The sequence below is a fragment of the Clinocottus analis genome, unplaced genomic scaffold, assembly GCF_023055335.1.
Source record: "Clinocottus analis isolate CAN_PGR_092001 unplaced genomic scaffold, fCliAna1.0.p SCAF_15, whole genome shotgun sequence".
In the NCBI taxonomy this organism is placed as follows: domain Eukaryota; kingdom Metazoa; phylum Chordata; class Actinopteri; order Perciformes; family Cottidae; genus Clinocottus; species Clinocottus analis.
Window position 1 is genome coordinate 4,472,107 of NW_027175876.1, and position 22,522 is coordinate 4,494,628.

The 22,522-nt window shown below is 41.8% G+C and overlaps 1 protein-coding gene across 1 annotated transcript; it reads left to right on the forward strand.

Annotated features, from left to right (window-relative positions):
* The first annotated feature begins 2,325 nt into the window (after positions 1 to 2,325).
* On the forward strand, positions 2,326 to 20,972 carry pinx1 (PIN2 (TERF1) interacting telomerase inhibitor 1). The gene is made up of 7 exons (XM_068577121.1): positions 2,326 to 2,349; positions 3,077 to 3,186; positions 3,286 to 3,378; positions 3,536 to 3,617; positions 4,484 to 4,576; positions 8,832 to 8,911; positions 19,727 to 20,972. Exons 1-7 carry the CDS (start codon positions 2,331 to 2,333, stop codon positions 20,645 to 20,647), a joined length of 1,398 nt encoding a protein of 465 aa, XP_068433222.1. The 5' UTR covers positions 2,326 to 2,330; the 3' UTR covers positions 20,648 to 20,972.
* The last annotated feature ends 1,550 nt before the right edge of the window (positions 20,973 to 22,522 follow it).

Consider the following 22,522-nt stretch of genomic DNA (forward strand, 5'->3'; position numbering starts at 1 on the left):
AGATGTGATGATCTTGTTTACTTTAACAAGCAAAGGTGTGCAATTAGGACAAGATGCTGTGGCTTATAAAACATACAAATGTCAAACTAACACTCCAAAGCAAAATAATTAGGATTATGATCCAACAACTAGCAAATAAACTCAAGAAAATGGATTGAATATAGTACATACATGTTATAATTATTGGTTTATTTTGAAATGTGTTGATTAGACTCAGATCTAGAGATTAAAGACATTTAAAGTAAAAGTGGACATGTCCAGTGAACATGCTCATTTAGTGGGGTGCAACATAATACAGTTTTTGCTGTTATACTTAGACACATTAATGTTTAGTTTTTGCAATTGTATTTCCCTGCAGATATCACACGTACTAACTTTCTCACTCTTACTTTTTGACAGAAAAACATTTCACACCTCACATGGAAAAAAAAAGAGTTAATTTTTTTAAATAAACATTACCTCCTTTTTCAGGCTAACAACTCCTGAAGGTGAACCGAGTCAGCCGTTTAAAAAACAACTTCTGGGGCTTATTAGCATGAATCAATATTATTGTAGGCGTTACGCACACAAGGAATGTAACTGGCAACACCATATCAAGACTAAAGTTGTTGCTTTTGATAGGGCGTCCCAAGAAAGCTTTTATAACTCATAAGTAGCTCAAGGACACTCACTTTTACAGAATTTCATGAAGCTGTAAAAAATCCGCCTCCATACTTTAACACCGTAATAGCTACTCTAAGGGACACAGACGTAACCACCATGTACCTTTTTAGAAACTACCACTGGTACTAATGTTACTGTCCTTTAGCAGCTATCTTTCTGGTAATATTGTGTCTGAAATGTTGATGACGAGAGGACAAAAGAGGACTTCAATATGCATGTTGAACCAGTCGATCCATAGTGGACGTGTTTTTGTTGGTAGCAAAAGAGCTCTAGACAACAACAAATATATTTTTCCTTTTCAAGCGAGTATGAAGTTGTGCTCAGAGAGGACAGAGTGCCTGTTTCTTTGTTCCTGTAAAAGGGTCCCGGGACAAAGGATGTTGTAGGTTGTACAATTTGTGATTTTTTACCATGAATATTATGGAGGAAACAAGTTTCAACACTAGCTTTTTCCTAAGGCTCACAACCCCTGAAGGTGAACCAAGTCTGCTGTTAAAAAAAGAAACATTCCTGGGACTTTTTAGCATAAATAAATAGTATTGCCATATCATGTGTCCTTAGACACATGATAAGACAAGACATGTAAACAAGACATGTAAAAACAAGACATGTAAAAACAAGACATGTTAAAACTGGCAGCTCTTCTTAAGGGTTTGTCTTTTTTTTTTTACCTGTTAAAGTTCCTGTATGTTGAACAATTTGTGATTTTGGGTTGTACAAAGAAATGTAATTGAATTGTATTTAATTTGTTGTGATATTTCTGTCTTTAGGCCTACAAGAAGCAGCTCTATGCCCAACAACTTTTGAAATTTGATCTCGTACAGCTGAAGTTTAGTGCATCACATGCATCAGTACAAACAGTATGACATAAGTCTTCAAGGACACTTTAAGCAATGCTTGTTTGAGTTGGGCCAATAATGGTTTGTTTTGGCTGAAACTTGGGAACAAAAATTATTGGGGTGATGTCACCTGATATTGGCTTATCCCAAATATGCCTACGTATATTAGTACAGACATATCCTGGATAATGAAAGATATTATATTAAGTCATCGCATTAAAAAAAGAAAATGATAATACATTTAAAACAATATATATATATATATATATATATATATATATATATATATATATATATATATATATATGTATATATATATATATATATATATATATATATATATATATATATATATATATATATATAATTTTGGTTCTAAATGTATTGTCATTTTCTTTTTTCTTTTTTTTAAAAACACACACACACACACACACACACACACACACACACACACACACACACACACACACACACACACACGGTGTACTGTATTACGTTATTGGGCTGTAGCTTTGGTTCATTGAACCCAGGTGACCTCAGTACACGTAGCAGGTTTTTATTCTGTAGTTGTGTGGCAGTGGCGCTCTCTGTTGGCGAAGATAACCACTCGCAGTGATAGTAATATATTATACATTATACAATATATTATACAATATACAATATTGTACATATACATTGTTACAATAAACGACTAATTAAAATGCTTTCATCCGCATGGAATATGATTTACGATAAATATCTTATCAGGAAACAACCGGTGAGGTATTCTCTTCAGGCATTTCCTGGGAAGCCTACGCGACTTACGTCAAGCTGTTTAAGGACCCCAAGATGTCCATGCTTGCTCAGCGTATGTACATTTTTGTTAGACTTTTAAGGGATATTTCCCCTTTTCTTTATAAATAACAACATGTATGTTTGTGTTTTGCGTTCGCTTAAAACAACTGCTACCCACTGTCGAGAGGCTTTGTTCCGAAAGTATTCCGTATTTCGTACTTGTCCAACTATTCGAGTCGCTAGCATTAGCATTACCACAGCAGTCTGTGGAAACCAACACGTGTTTCTGCATCTATTTCTGCCGTAACTTCTCATTTGCTTAGTTTAGCTAACTGTGTTGTCCTTATAGTCGAATCGTTTTCATTAATCTGTGTGCCTTCTTTCTGTTAAACGTGTTGGAAGCGATGACAGATTGTTCTCTCATAGCATGGGCTTACGTTGGAGTGTAAAGCTTTGCTTATGCGCTAAACGCTAACCAAAACCTTGTTAATTGCCTCAATAAGATCAGAATACTAAAAATATTTTGGAAATATACGAGCTGTATGTATTTAAATGGCATAAGGCTCTGGCTACATCTGATGTGTACATCTGATCTCTTAACTGTGTGTTAAGAGATACCGACTATCCAGCGCGTAAAAACGCATTATTTGTCATCTCTTGAATCTGCATATACACAGTGACATGTTTTCTTTTTTTGTCGTCAGCATCTCCTTTGAGTGCGTGTGGCTCGTTCTGCTAGTTCATGTGATGTTTTGTTGGATGGCAGTGATGTAGCGATGATGGTGCTGCTCTCTTTTCAGCCCGGAAGAAACAGAAGTGGTCTATTGACCCACGGAACAGCAACTGGAGTAAAGATGACTCCAAATTTGGCCAGAAGCTGATGGAGAGAATGGGTTGGTCCAAGGGCAAGGTGAGATTGATCTTTCTTGTTGGATCAACAGTGGTGATTGTTTAAGACATTTGACAGTGGTTTGATCAGTTGTATTATGTCTTCTCTTTTCATGTTAAGGGCCTGGGCGTAAGTGAGCAAGGCATGGTTGACCATGTCAAAGTCAAAGTTAAAAACGACCAACTTGGTATTGGACACAGTGTCAGCTATGAGGTGAGCATGTTTAACACTTTTTGACATATTACTTGAATATTACTTTTTTTTTCGCTTTAGATAATTTTCATAAAGGGAGAATTAGTGGTGTGGCTATAAAACTGTAAAACCATATTATTGTCAAACAATTATGTGTTAAAATCTGTCGTTTTCACAGGACAACTGGATCGCACACCAAGATGATTTCAACGAGCTTCTTGCTCAACTAAACAACTGCCACGGACAAAACAGCAGCGCTGGTATGTACGAATGGCAGATTTATTATGGAAAATGTGCATCACTGCTATCAAACAAGTTGAGAATTTATTTGTGGTGGTCAGCTTCATAGGATATTACAAACAAAAGTGTCACTTGTTCTTTGTGAACAAATTATACCTGTTACATTAAAGAAAATGTGTTGGTTGATCTTAGTTTTTACACAAAAACAAGGTCCAAAGGCCTCATGCCACATCATAGTTCACATTTTGTTTAAGTTAAGAAAGCAATATTTAAGTTAACCATCATGTTGCTTTACACATAAACAAATTCTTGTTAATTAAACAATGTTATCGCAGCGGTGCTCTTCATTGGCCGATACCCAAAGCCTCGGTATTTATCTGTCTATCAGTGCATCTCTAATTGATGTTACTATTGTTAGTCATATCTGGCCAAAGATGTGGCCAAAGATATTGTATGCAATTACAATATCTTTCACCAGATAAGCTTTATTTTTCTCTGTAATTTGTGGGTAATAATCTAGAAAAAGGTCATACGCTTAATGTGTCACATATTACTCGCACTGGAACTGCATTATCTTGAGTTGACACATGATGTATCTACTTTGTCTTACCTTCGCACGTTGGCTCTATTTCAAACATGTCTAGGCCAAGTGCAGCTATTTCTGTGTGTGTGGTCCAGCTATTGGACAGTAGAGGGTGCTGCACTGCAACATTTAGAAGAGAAAATGGGTGGATAGTCACTGTCATACAATGCACATCTTCATTGTCACTGGGAGACAAAGCACTATTTATGATGTGGTAAAGAAATGCGATGATGCTGAATGCTCATCTTAACATTTTAACTACATGTGACTATATTATTCTTGTATTTGTTTCATTATCTATAGAAGCTCCACCACCAGAGGAAGCCAAAGCCTTCAGCTTGGAAGAGAAGTCCAAGAGCTCAAAAAAGAGGGTCCATTACATGAAGTTTGCTAAAGGTGAGTTTATCTTTTGGCATCGGACAGAGCTCAGAGGGATACAAATCTCAACAGCCATTACAACGGCTACCTGAGAACCTGCTTCAGTATCGTGTAACAAGAGTGGATCCACTGTTCATGGCATCGTCAAATTTCTGCCCTGGAAATGTATCTGTATTTTTGTTAGTAAATGGTTTCAGGGCAACCATGTACTGGTTTAAGTGTGGCACTTTTTTTTTTTTTTAAGCAACTGCTAAATTGTAAGCATCTACTTCTAATCCAGCCAGACAGCCAGACAGACAGCCTCCTGAGCCGTTTGTTGAGCCATGTGCACTTGGCTCAGACCACAGTTGCTGATCAGAGCACTGTCAGGCTGTGCTGGGTCACTTGGCCCGGTCAGTGCTAGGGGAGGTTATTAATAACTCTTCCTTCTACTTTCATTACTCCTTTACAAGTCAGGAAGCCAAAATGTGCTGGTCAAGGCCAGTGCACTGATAGGCACGAGGAGGAATTTGGTGTTCAGGACCACTGGAGACCGAAATGAATAACCACTAACTCATAGTTTACTGCAGAGTTGCCTTGCTAAAGCATGGAGCATAGTTGACTGATTACAAGCACACTTTCTTAATAAGATTGGCAAGGTATTCATTAGTCATGGTGTTTGATGTTGAACTTGCAATACCAAGCTAATATTAATGGAATTAATTGTTTTTGTAGTAATTCTACAAGTCCTTTAGCAGACTAGTAGTGCAAGGTCATCAAATAACATGTGTTCAAGTAATTATTCTATAAGCGTTTTTGTTATTGGGTTCAAATGTACCTCATCGGGTCAGCATTCATGGGAAAACAAAATCTCAACTTTTGCCTCACCTGGAAGAGCCTTTTATATTTTACGTCATTCAATAGCAACTTCCTGTTTCCTGTTTGGGTCATCTGGCATGTCCATTTACTGGCCCCCCAAAGACAACACCTCCCAGAGACTGTGTGACCCATTAGATGACCCTGCCAGATAAAATGTGGCCTCCGTCTCTTCCCCAGACCCTCTCACCCTGTTTTTGTGATCTTAATTTGGCAGGGGCCAAAAAAAGACTTTGTCCCCGGTGGATTGGATCCACCATACGCACTTAAGACACAAAGCACAGATATTAATGGTTTTATAATTTTCCTCCTGAGGCTCTTTTTCCTGCCCTCGCTCTCTATACTTACCTTATCAAAGTCATACAAGTCATTCTAACAGGTAATTTGTGCTCAATGTGAGACTTTTCTGAGGCGCCTTTGATGGTGTCCCGTATTCCGAGTCTGCATCCAGCTTTAATTCTGAATCACTTACGTTTTTTTTAAAATAACATTTCAATGAAATGTTTATATTTGCATTGGAAATTAGGATTTGTGAGCAACTATGATGTTTTAAAGTTTTTCATAAAGAGGGAATATGATGCTATTTGCATAGTGCACTAAAATCCTTTTTCGTTAAAAAAAAAAGGGCATATCTTTGACAACATTTTATACCCCCAAACTAAGCTTATTGAATTGCTCCACTTCTATTTAGACATCTGTATCCTTGCATCTCTATCCACCTCCCGTCAACCGACACAGCCTCATTGACCCCATTAAAAACCTTGGAAAACAAACCCTCAAGTGCTTCTGACATTTTGACAGCCACAACTTGTTTGTTGTTTATGACAGAACATTTGTGTTGACTGTGAACTTGGGCCTCTTTGCTTTAGGATTCACTTGTGCTGCCTGTTGTCAACTAAGTAGGTCTGATCCCTCGGATTCTAATTTATTTGTATTTGTTTATAAATGACGGCGGAAACCAAAGAGCAGGTAGCACCGAACACTTGTTGCATTAAGACATTTGAGATCCACTCTCTTCATATCTTTATTTTCTCAGACTTTCAGAGAGCAGAACAGAAGGCAGTTTAGGGTAATGCAGGTGGAAATGTTTTCACTGGAATTTAATCTTGAGTAAGTTTGTTGCTCTGGAGGCATTAGTCACGGCAATAGCAACATGACACCACTTTAACGTGTTTCCACGGAAAAAAAGAGGCGGCAGCTGTTGTCATGCAACGAAACGGACGCAGGCATTACTTGTTTGTCCATAAACGATTCATAACTTGATTGGCAGCGTTACGCCTGCTATAAGTGGTCTGACGGGCATGAACTGTCAGTACAGTTTGACCGTGAAACTGTTTAAAAAGGATGTCTTCACGTTGAGAAATATTAATGGTCTTCTCAGTTGTATTGGACTGCTACCTGAAGTATTTTATTAATTGTTTTTTTTTTTTAAAAAAGCATTTTCCATTCATAGCCTTCTGTTGGCATTGTGTTCAACTCTGGATCAGCATAGGAAACCAAAAAAAGTTACCTGGCAACATAAAACCAGCCACGCCTGTTAGCATTCCTCCACCGACTGCTCCGATGCGGTTTCCCCTCCCTGTGAAGCTGTTGCCAAGTGAATGCTTGGTAATAGATTTAATGTTGCTCAGCTTGTTACATGAGAAGCTGGCAAAAAGCAAATCTGGCATAGGTCAAGCATGGAATCTACCATTTAATAACACTGATTTCATGTCCAGTCATCAAAATTCTTCTTATGTAAATGTATAACGGGCAACTGAATGAATTGCATTGCTTCTTTAAATACTAGTCTTGTCTTAATTTATTAGTTGATTGGTTAATTTACCATGAAGTTTGTAAACACATTGCTGTTGTGGCGACAGGAGCACCTGAGAACCTCCCCAACATCTCCCTCTCCGCCGCCGCGCAGGCCTCCTCCTTACTCTCTCCTGCTTTTTTATCGATATCCTGTTCGGGCTGGTTCCCTCACTGCCAAGCGCTGAGGATTGATGGCCTTTGTTTGTGGGGGGAAAGGCACCAAAATCTCCGCTGCTTAGGTCCGGGACCCTCAGCATAAACCAGTAACCCAGTTTTAATTGCTACCTCCATCTATCATCTGTCAGGGCAGCGAGGGTGGTTGATGCAGAATGCAACTACAGCTCTCCGTCCGTTGCTCTATGCGGTTGGCTTTATCGCAGTCTTGGGGCTTTTTTCAAAAATCCAAACAAATGTTTGCGTTTCAGCCGCTATGAGCGCGAAAACTAAAAAGGTTTTTGGGAAAGCGCGACGGACCAAATGCACTCCAGCATAACACCGAGCTGGAGAGCAGAGGGCTACAGGTATTGTGTTGGTTGTGCTCCAGAAACATCCCATCTACCTACAGATCAATGTTCAATACTGGTAACGCTTATTTGACCATTTATGAATTATTCTGCAGAGCCCCAGTGATCTGTTGGTCTGGTTTGGCTAGTTATCCGTACTGACAGTTGTTGTTTCAACTGTGTCCTTGGAAACCAGCATGTCTATACCAACACGTTCCTTTGCACGACAGAAGCGTGCACGCTTCCTCCTGCGTAATGGCATTCAGCCACTTTTTAAGCATTTCAGCTCCTTTTTTTTTTTTTTTGTCAGAACATTATTTGCACTTTCACCTAAAAGCCTGAGCATTTTGACAGGTACTTCCTCATCCAAACAGCAGAAGGGTCAGATTGGGCATAATTTTACATTTGACCTGAGTTCACCAAATGACAAACACAACAGACTCCCAGCCCCCGTCTTATTTCTTTCAGTTTTCTACATACTTTCTTGGTTTTACTTCTTAGACCTGCATGTGCAGTGACTTTCAAAGCCAAGAGCAGGGAAGATAGAGGTTCAAAAGCAATAAATAACCAAATGTTATCAGAGCCCCACTGAAGGAAGAGGATGCAGCTGTACGAACAGGACCTAGGCTTGAGACGGGCGACTGTGTGCTCCAGGAGTCTTTGAGGCCTGCCTTGAAAATGGGAATCCGGAGGCGTGGCGTGGCAGACCCTGTCGTTGGTTTATTTTTCTTTGCCGTTTTATCCCTGGAGCAGACGCAAACCCCGCGAGCCTCCCCTTTCTTTGCTCAAGTTATCACCTCCCCCTACTGTCTACTACCCCCACCACACACGTAAAGACACACAAACATACTCGTCCTTTCAACTGCAACCATTACAGGTTGCCCTTTTGGATGTCTTCATTTTAGATGCGTTTATTTATTTGTTGGGTGTGTGTGAGAAAATGTACGAACCCAGTTTATGCCTTGTAATATTTTGTTTTTGTTTTGTGCATTAGCAGTTTTTTCTTTATGCCTTTCTTAAAAATAAAAAATAAAAAAGTCAGAATTCAACTGCTTTTAGACAGATTTTTAAGTTGCTGTATAATTTTTTAATTATGTTTTTGTTTCTGTCCTGTTCAGGAAAAGATCTGTCGTCCCGTAGTGAAACAGACCTCAACTGCATCTTTGGGAAGAGAGGAAAACCTGCCAAACCAGAGCAGGTAAAAGGCATCAAGATAAGATTATCCACAATTAGATACAACATTTTCACTTGCCTTTTGGGCAGTCATTTTCCTAATTTCCATAAAAAAATGATTTTTTATTACTGTTTTAAAAAAAATATATGATCAGCATCCAAACAAAGGCAAATACAAAAAATAACAAACTAAATGATTTCAGTAATAAAAACCACCGAAATAAGTATTATATATATATATATATATATATATATTTCCAAAATGTGTTCAAGTGAACTAGCTTTCACTGTCAGTTCATGATCAGGCAAACTTGTCTGTATTTTGTTTTTATTATATCCGTAAAAGGAAATATTATATGCCATTAATACAAGGATTTGTCTAAGGTACAAGTCACTCTTTTTGCAGACCTGTGATCCGTCTTAACCTCGTCAATGTCGAGTATGAACGAGGGAAGGAGTCAGGTGGCTCCAGCTTATTTGCCTCTTGTCTTGATAATTACATGTGAGCATCGGTGCTGATGCCTCAATCATCGCTGCAGTGTCATGTGCTTCGACGGGGCCCAGCTCCCGAACAGCCCGGGGCCCTAGATTAGCCATGTCACATCGTGCAGCTTTAACACCGCCACCAGGCCATTGATGGCGGCAAGAGCACCTAAATCCAGTTAAGGGATTTGCACTCTTACCCCCTACTCCCCTCTCCGCAATCCCTCTCTTCTCTACTTCTGTCTTGGAGCGCTCACATCAGGTAGCCCTAATGCCAGAGGGCATTATTAAAGGCAACTCAAAAATTGGGATGAGGCGAGCGGAAATGTGAAATGATGACGCTCGCGAAAAAAGTTATCTTTTCGCTTTTGGCATTGGTGGTTGGTCACTTCAAACGTCACCTTGCCATGCGGCGTTGTGCTGGTGCTTTTTGAAACATAGCTCACAGCTTGAAGTTGCATTTAATGCTCAGTAAGTTCCTTTGGCTTCTTAAAAACAAAACCTTACTTTACTTGTTAGTGAATTCACTTCAGCGTTTAGTCTGTTCCATTTTTATGGTCTTTTTAGTCAGCTGCTTGAGTTATTAGGAATTAAACACAAAATATCTGCTAATAGAACTTGTGTACCAAAGGCACAGTTGCATTTATTTGTAAATGCAACTGACAAATAAAATCATCATGTTATATAACTGGCCACAAAATTGCAATAGTCCCACCAATAAGATTTGTAAATACTTTTTAATGGTTTGAGTGCTAACAGATGGCACTTCTTTCTGACTTTGCATGAAAATAAACTGGAATTATTATTATTACAAAGACACAATAATTGACACAAACAGACACAGAACTCTTTTATAAAACTGTTTTTATTTTTGTGTCACAAGTTCTGCTGACTCCTTCCAGAGCCAGCAGGACAAAGACAAATGTTGCTTTTGTACGCAGAGATACAGAAAAGCCTCTTGCTGGCTTCCTCTGTTTATCTCAAGCATTTGGCTTGAAGAAATTGGCATCTTAAAATCCATAAATTGCACGAGAAAAAACCTTTTCTATTCCCGCGCAGGTGCCGAGCCATAACATCACAATGGCTGCTGCTCCCTTTGCTGATTAACATTGGAAATGCAAGCAATATACACCACCATTTTCTCCCTAATCGTTTGGTTATGGGTTGTTATTTTTCAGCCAGGAGGGACACCATTGACCATATCGAAAACACTGAACACAATTACAATGGCATCCCATGAGGCCTTGTGTTTAAGCCCAGCAACGTCTGAGGTTGCTGGGATGAGGTAAAGAGGGTGATGGACCAATCAAGCTCTCGGCATTGTCCAGAATATCTCCTGCGAGTGTCCGTGACACTGCCAGTGACCCTCGGCTGCACTCTGATCTGCGCTTACAGTAATCTACTGTTACACCGCAAAATACGCTCTGCATTATACACACATGCAATAAGCTCAGGACCCAAAAGAGTAGTATTCCGAAGTAGTGACGGTCAACGTTAGGCGGGTAGTGATTTAGTGGGGAAATGGATTGGCAAGGGTTTGCGCCAGTCGCATTATCACATATCTGCATCCTGACAAGGTGAGGCCAGGAGACCCGACCAAATCTGCTTCGGCCTCTCCAGAACTGCTCTCCCCTTCCCGCTCATGAATCTTCGCCCACCACCCACTGCTGTCTCTCCAGCCTCCCCTCCACCAGTCCCACGCTGCTGGGGTTTTCCTTCCTCCGCAGTGATGTGCTTCCTGCTCGCCTCTTATCGCTGCGCACAACGCTCCCTGAAATGCAGACAGACGGACGCGCACACACACACTCAGCTGTCCCACATACCCCCCCCCCCCCCCCCGTTCATCAAAGGCAGGATTTGATGTGTTGAAAAGACCAAATGAGCACATGGGACAGATTACCAACCCCCTCATATTAATTGATCCTTAACAGTTGGCCACTAAGTTTCATTCCCTATCACGTTTCACCGGAGTTATTTTGTTTTAAGTGTTTTGGTGTAAACCTCTCGGCCTTACCTTTCAGCTTTATGGGTTAAAATCCCCCCTTTTAAATTCAAAAGATGACTTTCACATTTAATACATTTCATATTTTATGTTTTTTTTAAATGTATTGTCTCATTTTTTAAATAACCATGGATGCACTTGGATACTTGAGGAAAAATAAAATTTGAAAATGGAAGTATTCGAGCCGTGTGATATGAAAACATAAAAAGTCCATGTACAACTACTCAATAACACATTTTTTTTAAGCATATATTGAGAGATAGATGATTCAGACATCTGATGAAAGGAATCCTGCCGAGTTCGAATAATACACTAATCAATGATAAAAACACGTTATTACAGCAAAGTATTAAAGCATACTAAACATACTCGGTGTCCACTTTATTAGGTACACCTTGACAAACTAATGCAATCCAATACAACTATTCTGCCGCAAAGGGCCATTTTATTAGTGTTCAGAATATTCTGACCCCCTCATGCATGTAAATAGGAGACACAACATGTTTTAAACATACCACAACTAACTATGCCTTTTAGTAATATACACATTTTAACTCCTGATCGACAGGATAAATGGATGACCAGCATTTCACCTACAACCTCATTCCACCATACGGTGTAGCCACTTGAAAATGTATGCTTAAGACCATTATTTACACTCCCTCACCAGTGAGGGTTATCAAGTTGTGGTGGAGCACCTGTCCATCTACACGGCTCCCTGTTATCCATCACCCATCCCACGCTTGCGAGCCCCCACCATCTCTTGCCTCCTCTTGTGCCGCTCAACACAATTACTCACAGCATGACAAACGACAGGCCCTCTCTGCCGAGATATCAAAAAGCCCCGGCCACTTCTAAATGAAGGCACTTTGGCAGCCCTGTGCTCCCCGTGCTTATCGGCGGACGCGCAGTGCCCCTGGCCGTCCTGCGTCCCCCCCCCCCCCCGCCCTCCTCTTTCCTCCACCTTCTCCACCACCGTGCCCTCCTCAGGGGGTTTAGTTAGGGGAGCCGCATGGAGGGCCAGCCCGGCTTGATTTATCTCCCTTGCCCCTCTGCCCGACCACTCAGGCAGGCCGAAAGAGCCGACGAGGCTCCAACGGGCCTCAGCTCGAAAGCCCGGCATTAGCTGAAATAAACCATTCTGCCGCCCAGTGAAAAATGTCCTCTGATTGGCTAATTAATCAGTCAAAGGGGAGCGACGCGGCTTGTGACTTGAGGGACCCAAGCGGGCGACCGCAGAGGGCCTGCTGATAAATAGACTCCCCGCCGATTCATATATCAACAAAAGTTAGTCATTTTTTAAAGCCGCCGGCTCAGATGAAAGTGGAAACCAGCCATAGTTTTATTATTCTACCTACATTTGCTTCTACAAAATATAAAATTTAATTTTATCGTGTTATATTGTTTTCTTTCTTTTTTCAAATTCGCACAAAATATACGACTGTAAAATGCCATGATTTTAGAACTTACTAAATTAAAGTTAGTTTTTATTCTTGCGTAATGCAATCAGCAAAATAAAATTGTCAGCTTACCTCCCTAATAAGCCTCCAAAAAAAACCCAATAAAAATGTCTATAACTAATCGCGTTTTACGCTCAATAGATACGGCAATTTTGCAAACCTCAAAATTGTTACATCGACCAGTATGTTAGTTCTGTACTCCTTAAAAAGTGTCAGGGAAGAAAAATGGTTGAGCATAATTTGGTACGAGGCTTGTTTTGACGTCTGGATCCTCCAGTCAGACATTCGGTATGGCTCGCCCTGCTTTTGGGTCAGCATGACCTTTTGCGGCCTCTCCCACTCCCACTCCCGCTCAGGCACAAAGGGCCGAGAGTCGGGCCTCGTCGGGTGGCACCTGTTGCAAGTGTTTCCTTCCTACGCGTCGTCCGCATGAAGGATCGCACGTCAGCGGGGGGCTCCCCCGATACCGCCGTCTTAAGGAATATGGGGCAGGGGCAGCACGGTTTGGGGGCTCGAGCGTTTGGCAGATGTGTCGGCAAGGCGCCAGGGAGCTGGTGGGCGGAGTCGAGCGGCGAAACTTTGCTGACAGCGCAGAGGCAAAATGTCTTTTTCATCTTCGACTCGGGTTTCACGGGTTCCTGCTTAGGCCCGTGAACAGTGAGGTGAGGTAATGTTGAATGGTTTTGAAAGCATGTCGAGGTTATTATAACTGGGCGGGTTAATGTAGATGAGGCATACAATCGTACCATTAACATATCTTTAATTATCATTTAGGACTAAGACGAGTATTATTGCATCTTAACCTTTTACAAGTAAGCAGATGGACAGGTGTTTTACAGTTTCTTCTTCCATTCCTGTTTTTATTCTTTACATTTGTATCAAGCTCTTATAAGAACATATATTCCTCAACACTAACATTTTTAGGATACATTCACTGGGTTATTCTTTATTGACTTAATATTTTTAAGTTCCTCTGCATCTAATAATTGACAGTATAAATATAAATCCTATTACGAAGCAGAGCGTTTCTTTTGGGCTCAGTTGTCCATCAACCTCGTCACACATCTGTTGAAAGCGGTTGCCGGTGTAGACGTGTGTTGTCGTATTGTGGTTGGCGCGGTTTGAATGGGCCGGTGCACTCATGCAGGGTTGAAGGCTTTATTGTGAAGCTGAAGAGCTCTAATTCATTCTCAGATAACATCTAATTGCTTCAAGCAGAAGCTTTCCCTTTCTTGAGGGTGGTTGTTGACAGGCCCTTTTGCTTCTACCGCCGAAAAAAATATCAAGACCCGCCAAAGCCCCCCCCCCCCCTCCCATTCCCTACCCCTCTTACTCCACCCCCTGCTGCAAAGACACACACATATACACATTTACCACCTACCTCCCTGGCAGTTCTGTGGACTGCTCCCTCCTGGCATGCCAGCTCGCTGACACTTACAGATTAGCGCAGGACAAAAAAGAAAAAGAGGGCGTCTGTCTCTTAGTTACGGGCCTAAGCTAGAATACACGGGGCCAGGGTAATTACCGCCTGGTGAAGCTAACCGCCCAAAGATTTCCAGCCCTCTCGGCTGTTTACAGCCACCGACTACCATTTAATCACTGACTCTTTAGTCTAATAAATCACAGCTGGGGAAAATAATCACTGTATCTTCCCTCTCCGGGGTTGTGGTGGGTGTGCCCTCTGCACCTGAGGGGGGCATTGTCGGCAAGCGTTTGCAATGTTGAACAAGCACAGGGCCGTCACGCTGCATGCATAATGTTGTCTTCATTTGTTACTTATGATAAACGTTCTTGCACCGGCCACAAAGTGCAATTTTTCAAAACCCCATTTTTGTTGTTGTTGTTGTGTGTTTTGTCTTCACTACACACACAAAGTATGCCTTTAGCAAAAGTACAGCTTTGGGGAAGCTTCCATGTGTGGCGTTTAATGTACTTACGCCACATCATTTTCTACTTTTTTAACTTTTGTTGTTTTGTGTGAAATATAGTATATGTAAAATATTTGCATCACACTGGGGTCAGTGAGATTATTTCTGAAAATATTGACGTCAACCAAAGGGTTAGCTTATTTACCGAAGAATAAGGCATCCACCTGTTTTTCTGTCCGCCCACATCAGGCCCATGAAGGATGGGCCGCTGGACTCGTGTGCTCATCAGGGAGAGACAGCTGGCTAATCAGGGTCTGATCCATAGACCTTCAGTATCGCCAAATTTATTATTGTGGCAGGACAATGAGGGCACACTCACGCAATTACAGTCCCAACCAATATTGGCTGGAAAATATTGAAGAAGAGAAAAAAAAAAACAGCAAGTAATGCAAACGGGCAGTTTCTTAAGAAAATAAATAGGCGACTGCAGCTTTGTCAAATGCTAATTAAGATGTGAGCCAGAAATGGACTTAATATCTTTTTGAAAAGCTAATTAGTGAGACATATTTATCTTGAAGGCTTTTTCAGAACTCTTAGTAAATCTAATACGAATGGACTTCTCAACCCTGCATTCAAATCCTTAGTTTTACACTATTGCATGACTTTTTTTCCCCCCCCAAATAATGTCTTTATTATTTTAATAATACATTAGATTAAAATAGTTATGATCTTCCTTTTCCTTAAATTGCTAACTAAAAAAGGTAATGTCAGTTGGGTAATGCATAAACATGTACTTACATTCCCCAGTTTACCGTATTCACTAGTTTTACTGTGCAGCCAAAATGTTGTGCTTTGCCGCACAATGTGACCAAACCTCTGTTCATAAAAACCATTGGAGGTGATTCAATTGGCAAGGCCTGGAATTATGGCTGCATCTCACCATTACGTCATGTCAAATGCTTGCCATGAGTTGGATTTTGAAGTTATTTCATCCAATCCTTAAACTATAGAAAAATGGATAATGTCATTTGTAACTGAGACCAGAATGAACCCTTTGAGAAGCTGTAACCAGCAATGTTTTTATGTGGAGCCATATGGCACCCACTTGTTAGTCTTTAGTAGGGCAAATTAAAACATTCAACATTTACACTCCAATCTTTTGTTATGACCCATTGTGACTCCAGCTGTTTGTGGAGTTACAAACAAATTAACAGCAGATTCAGTTAATTAAATCCACCCTGAACGACGGCGTTAGTAAGCTATATTTCAGGGATCATACCCTGTGATCATACCCTCAAATTATTAGTTTGAGAATATATTCTCTCTTTAGAAAAAGGTAGACATCAAATAGCGTGACTTGCTACGTAAAGGTTTCAGATCAAGTGAGAAGTCAAGTAAAATTCTCTGCTGATCTCAGTGACTCAAAAAAAGTTTCACATGCACTCTCGTGAACATTTTCTACCGCCCCTCTGCTGGCTTGATTGACTCTCCTCCTGAATATGTTGGCCTCCGTAATTTCGTACCTTGGCACACGGCTTGCCATTGGCTTTCCGTCGGCTACATTAGCAGGGAGAGATGGGACTGGAGTGTCTTGAAGGAGGCGGCCCGGTGAATGTCTTCCCACCCTCTCCTTTTCTCTGGGACCCTCTGCGGGCCCTCCCTGTGTTCCCTGCCCAGCCCCCGCCAGGGGAGAGAGTGGAGCAGGAAGGGCCCGATAGCCAGCCAGACCGCTCCTCTGCCGAAGGAGCCTTATCTCAGAACTGCACACAGTGCACTGAGCGCATCCTTTTCCTGGGGTTCGGAGGAGGAGGAGGAGGAGGAGGAGGAGGAGGAGGAGGAGGAGGAGGAGGAGGAGGAGGAGGAGGAGGAGGAGGAGGAGGAGGAGCCACTTAAAACGTGTCTCAGATTTAAAATAGTAAAACAACTTGTTACTTTTTTTTCATGTCAAGAAACACATTTAGACCACAATGGAGTTAATACCTTGGGACGTGAAAAGGTTTTACTCCACAATGCATTTGAGTACATTCTGTTGTGCATCAGTTCAAGGAGTACAAATTGGTCAAGTAAAGCCTTTGATTTGTTTCTAATTTCATGTTTTTGCACAGCAGATTAATTTGTCTGATCTCCGCCCTTCTCTTTGAGCGTGTTGTGTTACTTCACAGGCTCCGCTTTGGCCTACTGCGTCGCTACTGCGGCCACAACATTTGCCAAATCTGATAAAAATCAGAATGTTATCAATTCAGTCTGATAACATTTGGAAAGTCTAGAAAAGCTGCTCTATTTAATAATAGTTAAGTTGGCATATTAAGAAAGTTAGCCGGATGAGCCGACAGATGTCTCTGGTGCCCGTATGCAGTCGACCCTCACCATCGATTGGTCGGGATTTCAAAGCCTTCAGTGGATTTGTCCCCAACGTTTCAGAGCAGAGAAAACTGCGTATTTAAAAATCATAAAATAGCCTTTTGCGACTTGAGTTGTACTGCTGTACTTTTGTCGTGGAGCTTTTCTCAGGAAAGATGTCTTCTGGTCAGAGTTTCGCCTGCTACACTTGCACAGAAATGTTGAATGACCATAAGAGCCTAGAGAAAACAACACCTACCTGGAAATAACGAAAGAAGACCTCAAACATTACTGCCGAGTTGTTTCTTAGTAACATGATGCCCTGAGCACCCGCCAACGAAAGTCTCCAGGGCTGCCAGTAATGCTGACTGTCTCTGGTTTTTATCCCTACTGTTGGTGTGTTTGTCCTGCTGGATCAGGGTCTAATGGAGATCCCCAGGCAGGGAGGACATAGGACCAAGTTCCTGCTACTTGGCCTGATGAAGGAGTTTCTCTCAGTCGCTCTCCTCACTCTCTTTTCTCCCCCTCGCTCGTTCACCCGCTCCCTCTCGAGAGTAATTTCACAGGCAGTTCTAAAGTGGCCCCCAGCCATCTTCCCTAATCCCAGTTACATGTTGTTTGGCGCTGTCAGCTCTAAGCCACATCTCGTCTCTCCCAAGCAGAGAGGATGCCATTGTGCAGTAACGGGGAGTATAGATTTTTTTTTTTTTTTTTCCCAGGAAGTTGGAAAGTTTTGTGTAATGGCACCTCACCTGAAGGGCCTCACCCCCACTCCCCCTTGTTAGAAGTTTTTTTTTTTTTTCTAGTCGAGGTCTGAGGTGTGCCGACAACTTTGAACACCTATTCTGTAATTTAGCCTTAATCATGTTCATGACTTTGAGGTTTCTGAATCAGTACGTGAGGATGGAATACAGTACACAGAATATGCAGTAACTCAAGAGATAACTCAAGTGTGGTATACTTTGTCAAATCTTGATGGTACATGCATAGTATATAGCCATAAATACGTATTGAATGAGATGTATATTTGCAGAGAAATCATTTATTTCAATATTGATCAATATACATTACGCCACAAAAACGACGGTTGTTCCCCTCATGGGATTTTTTTCAATATGAAGAGCCTTCCAGTGAGTTAAGACAAATAGCTTGTGCGGTTCTACTGAAGTCCCGGGTGGTTGGTTTGTCACGTTTGGTAATCCTTTAAAAACAACTAACATATTTGCAGTTTACGAGGAAGCCGTGCAGAAGTATCAACGTCACTCCGAAGTTCACTCTATTTAGGTCCCACAAGACCTGTTCCGATCTACATCCACATTGTTTCATCAACCCATCAGTTATGTTGTCCATCTCCATCAGTGTTGGGGCTCAAAGTAGTGTAATCTGAATGGAAAAGCTGACGGGGCCCATCCATGAGGTGACTCGACATAACGCAGTGTTTTCAGTTCATCTCTATAATCTGTAGGGTTTGAAAAATGCCCGTCCGCCTCACCATCTCCGAGGCAATACACAGAGCAGCAGCATTGTTTAGCGCGGCTCTCAGGAGGAGCTCCTGTATTCTTCCGGACAAATCATTATGCATTGAGTAGGCCATTAGGAAAATGAAGACAAATGGGCCGCAGGGGCGAAGTGACAAATTGTTCCTGCTGTAGAGTTCAAATCTAGACTGTTGTACCGCTCGGCTGAAAAGTGTTCCCCGCTTTAATAACGTGGCCCAAAGGCTGGACATCGAGCCCGTGACCAGACTGACTCAGATCGGAGGCAGTTTAACTAAAACGAATGAATGAGCGCTTGCTTTTTCCTCCTTTTTTTAACAACTACTGTCAGTGTTTTTTGGCAAAGGGTTCACCTTCTAACTGCCTCACTGCAACCAGGAGGAGCTTTTTTGTTGCTCTGAGCAGCTTCCACTGGCAGACACTCACAAATAAAGTAGGCACACAAAAAGTCCTCAAATCTCCAAAGAATCAATCTGCACAGTTATGATGTCATATACAGAGGTTTAACGTATAATCTGTTGTTGGTGTTGATGTTCTAATTCAATTCGCCATTTGTGGTGAAAAGGAGCCCGATATAAACACGTCAAAGTATCTGATTATTAAAGAGTAGCCTTTAGTCACAGCTTTGATTCACACTTAACTTGCAGTGTATTAAATACATTTCAATGTATACAGTATAATTAAGGGAATATATGTGCAAATATTTTTAAACGGCGTGAAATTATTGCCTTCAGTGGTATGCATGTTATTTGATGTTGGAGCAGTTCTGTAGTGTTGCAATGTGACCAAAAAAAATGAAGAAAACTACACTGTCAACACTTGTAGTTTATTTTTTAAATACGTCCTGTTTTTGGTGAAAGAGAGAGATGGCAGTTAGGCACTACAAGGACACACAGCTGCATGTGTGTGAAGCTACATTGTGTTGTGAGAAGATGATGATAAATGTCACGTGTGACAATTGGGTCCAGTGATGCTTATTTTAAGATGATCCTTTAACACCTATTGTTACCTCCACGTCCTATTTTGGGCTCTTTCACGAAAATCTGCCTGGTTAATCTATGCATGATGATTGACGATCACTTAAGCTTCTTGGACACACCATTGTGTGCGTCTGTGTGTGTTTTCTGTGTAGATTCACAAAATGTTGCATTAAATCTTAACCATCTTTCTCGTGTGTGTTTTTTGGTCTAGGAGAGCAACAGCAGTGACTCTCCGGGTGAGACGAAGGAGACTTTTACGCCTGCTGCCTTTGAACTGGATACAGAGTCCATCACCAACACTGTGACAAGTACTCTCAGTATGCAGGAGTATTTTGCCCAGCGGATGGCTCAGTTGAAGAATGGTCGTGGAGAGGCTCAGGCTGCAGCACCCTCAATGGAGACCGACGAGACATCCGGTCCATCTGATGAACCCAGTCCCGTCCTCAGCGACGACGACGACGACTCAGAAGAGCCTAAACGGCCAACCTTTAAACTGGCTTCAGAGTCCATCGCCGACACCGTGAAACCTCCTCTCAATGTGGAGGAGTATTTTGCACAACGAGTGGCTCAGTTGAAGAAGCGTCGTGAACAGGCGCAGAGTACAGACCCCTCGACGGAGACCGACGAGACATCTGACAAACCCAGTCCCACCCTCATCATCGACGACAACTCGGAAGAGCCCAAAAGGAAGAAGAAGAAAAAGAAGAAGAAGAGCAAAATGTCAGCCGACGACCTGGAAGCGGTAGACGAGAACAGTAGTGCCGTTCCGATCATCGTAATAGAGGACAATGAGGAAACACCCCAGGAGTTTTCTAGTCAAAAGAAGAAAAAGAGGAATGTAGTAGAAAGTGAAGGAGCCGCAAAAGAGAACTGTGCCTCCACCGCTGGGGTGGAGCAGGACTGTGAGGAGCTGCCTCCTTCCAAGAAGAGGAAGAAGCTTAAAAAACGCCATGAGGAACCCGAGCTCCTCAATGGACACGGGCCGCCTGAGGATCAAACTGTAGAACCTGAGGTTGCTCTCAAAAAAAAGAAGAAACACAGAGTGGAGCTGGATGATGGAGCAAAAGACGAGGAGGAGGAACTGGTAGAAAAGAAATCCAAAAAGGACAAGAAAAAGAAACGGAGAATATGATATTTATAGAACAAGCCCTCAATGACGCCTGTTTTTAGGCTTTAGCAGGACTTGGTACTTGTCTGTTGTAAACATAATGGGGACACGTGTACAGAGTAATTGCCTTTTATCAATTCAAATATCCTCTACGGATACTGTCTCATATGAATTTAAAAATAGTATCTTACCATCTCGTATGCATGTGCATTACTATTAATTTAGCCTTCACTGAAGATTTTATTTTCTTGCCATTAATTAATTTTCACTGACGAATTCCAGTTCTTCAGACAATGAATATCAATAATTGAAAGTGACCGTGGGCATTTTTTGTCAACTTTGTAAAAAAGGAAATCCCTTTTTCAATAAATCTAAATATCATTGCATGTGTGTGTTTTATTATGTCCCCCCCCTTCATAGGTGGAATGACATGTTGGTGAATTTATTCAGAAAACAAGTAGTGAGGAGAAATAGTTTGACATCAGTTGAACAGCGAGTATACGAGTTGATCAGCTGGAAAGGTAATCTGAAAACAGGGATTCACTCCTCCAAACACAGATGTATGGATCACCCTTTCCACTTCCAAATACAATTCATGAGGTTACGAAATATTTTCCTTGGACATCCAAGTCAAAATATCAACAAGCCAGTCTTGTCCACCAACGAGAGTGAAGAAGAGGAAATTGGAAACTAGTTCTGTCCAACGTTTTTCCTATTGTCTGGTTTGAATGTGTACTTTATCGAGCACATATACATGGAGATGAACACCTTCCTCCGTCTCCAGTAGCCACATGTCTTTTTTACGCTGAGTGGACAGCAGCAGGCCGATACAGCTTCCACCCACACGGCAGTTAACACATAGCCATTAGTCATTTGAGACACCATGAATATGCAGATATGATGTGAAACGTTGGCCCCTCCCATTGCCCGTCTGCTGTCTGTCTGTCTGGATGGGCACTCACTCACTGCTGTGTCCCCATCAGCTCACTCTGGTTGTGAAAGGTCTCCTACCAGCACAGTGACTTCACTTCACGTGGCCCTATATATCACTGATGTGCCTGCTACACTATCTGTGGCTTCAGGTGCCGCATCCTGTTCCTGTGGGGTGAGGAGGAGGAGTAGGGGGGGGGGGGGCGGGGGGGAGTTTCACACACAACGAGAGCTGACACTTCAGTTTGATGGCTGAGGAGGAATGACCAACCAAAAGATGTGTATTACGACGTAAGATTCATGTTGCCTGTGGATTAAGTCTGGAGGAAGGAAGTTAAAGAGTTAAACTCACAGTATCTGTCAGGTTACCCCCCTCCCTTGTAAATACTACAAACCAAGACACCTTCTGACCTCTGGTCAACAGTAGCTGTACTCAAGTGTGTGTGTGTGTGTGTGTGTGTGTGTGTGTGTGTGTGTGTGTGTGTGTGTGTGTGCCTGTGGCCTTGCTTGTGAGAGTGTGAACTACTCCATGGCTGCAGCCCAAGAGTATCCTGTCAACAGGAACTCAAGGATTTGATATGCACCCGCCTCTGGCCACAGAAGGAAACTGATTTGTTTGTGGGTTTTATCTCTTTTGTCACCCACAGATGTGTTTAGAGGTTCCTCGTGGATCTGCACCCAAACTGTAAAAATAAGAGGACCTTTTTTCCTCATCTGGGGGAATTCTGCATGTAGATGTTAAAGACGAAATATGTGGATACATATATTTAGAAAGCTGGAGAAAAGATATCTGAGTGCAGTTTACGATGGGAACACAAGTAAAGTATTTCTTCCATTTTTATATCGGAGTGTTGTGGCCATGCCGCTCTGGCCTGCTTAGAAGTTCAGTGGAAAGCTAAAATTACCAGTTTGATGTTTGAGTATAAACTGCCGAACAGGTTAGATAAGTTTGACAAGTTAGGGTTTCCT

Bases quoted from the DNA above. Each gene is read 5' to 3' on its own strand.
- pinx1 (XM_068577121.1), top strand. The intron at 3,379-3,535 runs GTGAGCATGTTT...TCGTTTTCACAG, and splicing joins GACACAGTGTCAGCTATGAG to GACAACTGGATCGCACACCA. The intron at 8,912-19,726 runs GTAAAAGGCATC...TTTTTGGTCTAG, and splicing joins AACCTGCCAAACCAGAGCAG to GAGAGCAACAGCAGTGACTC.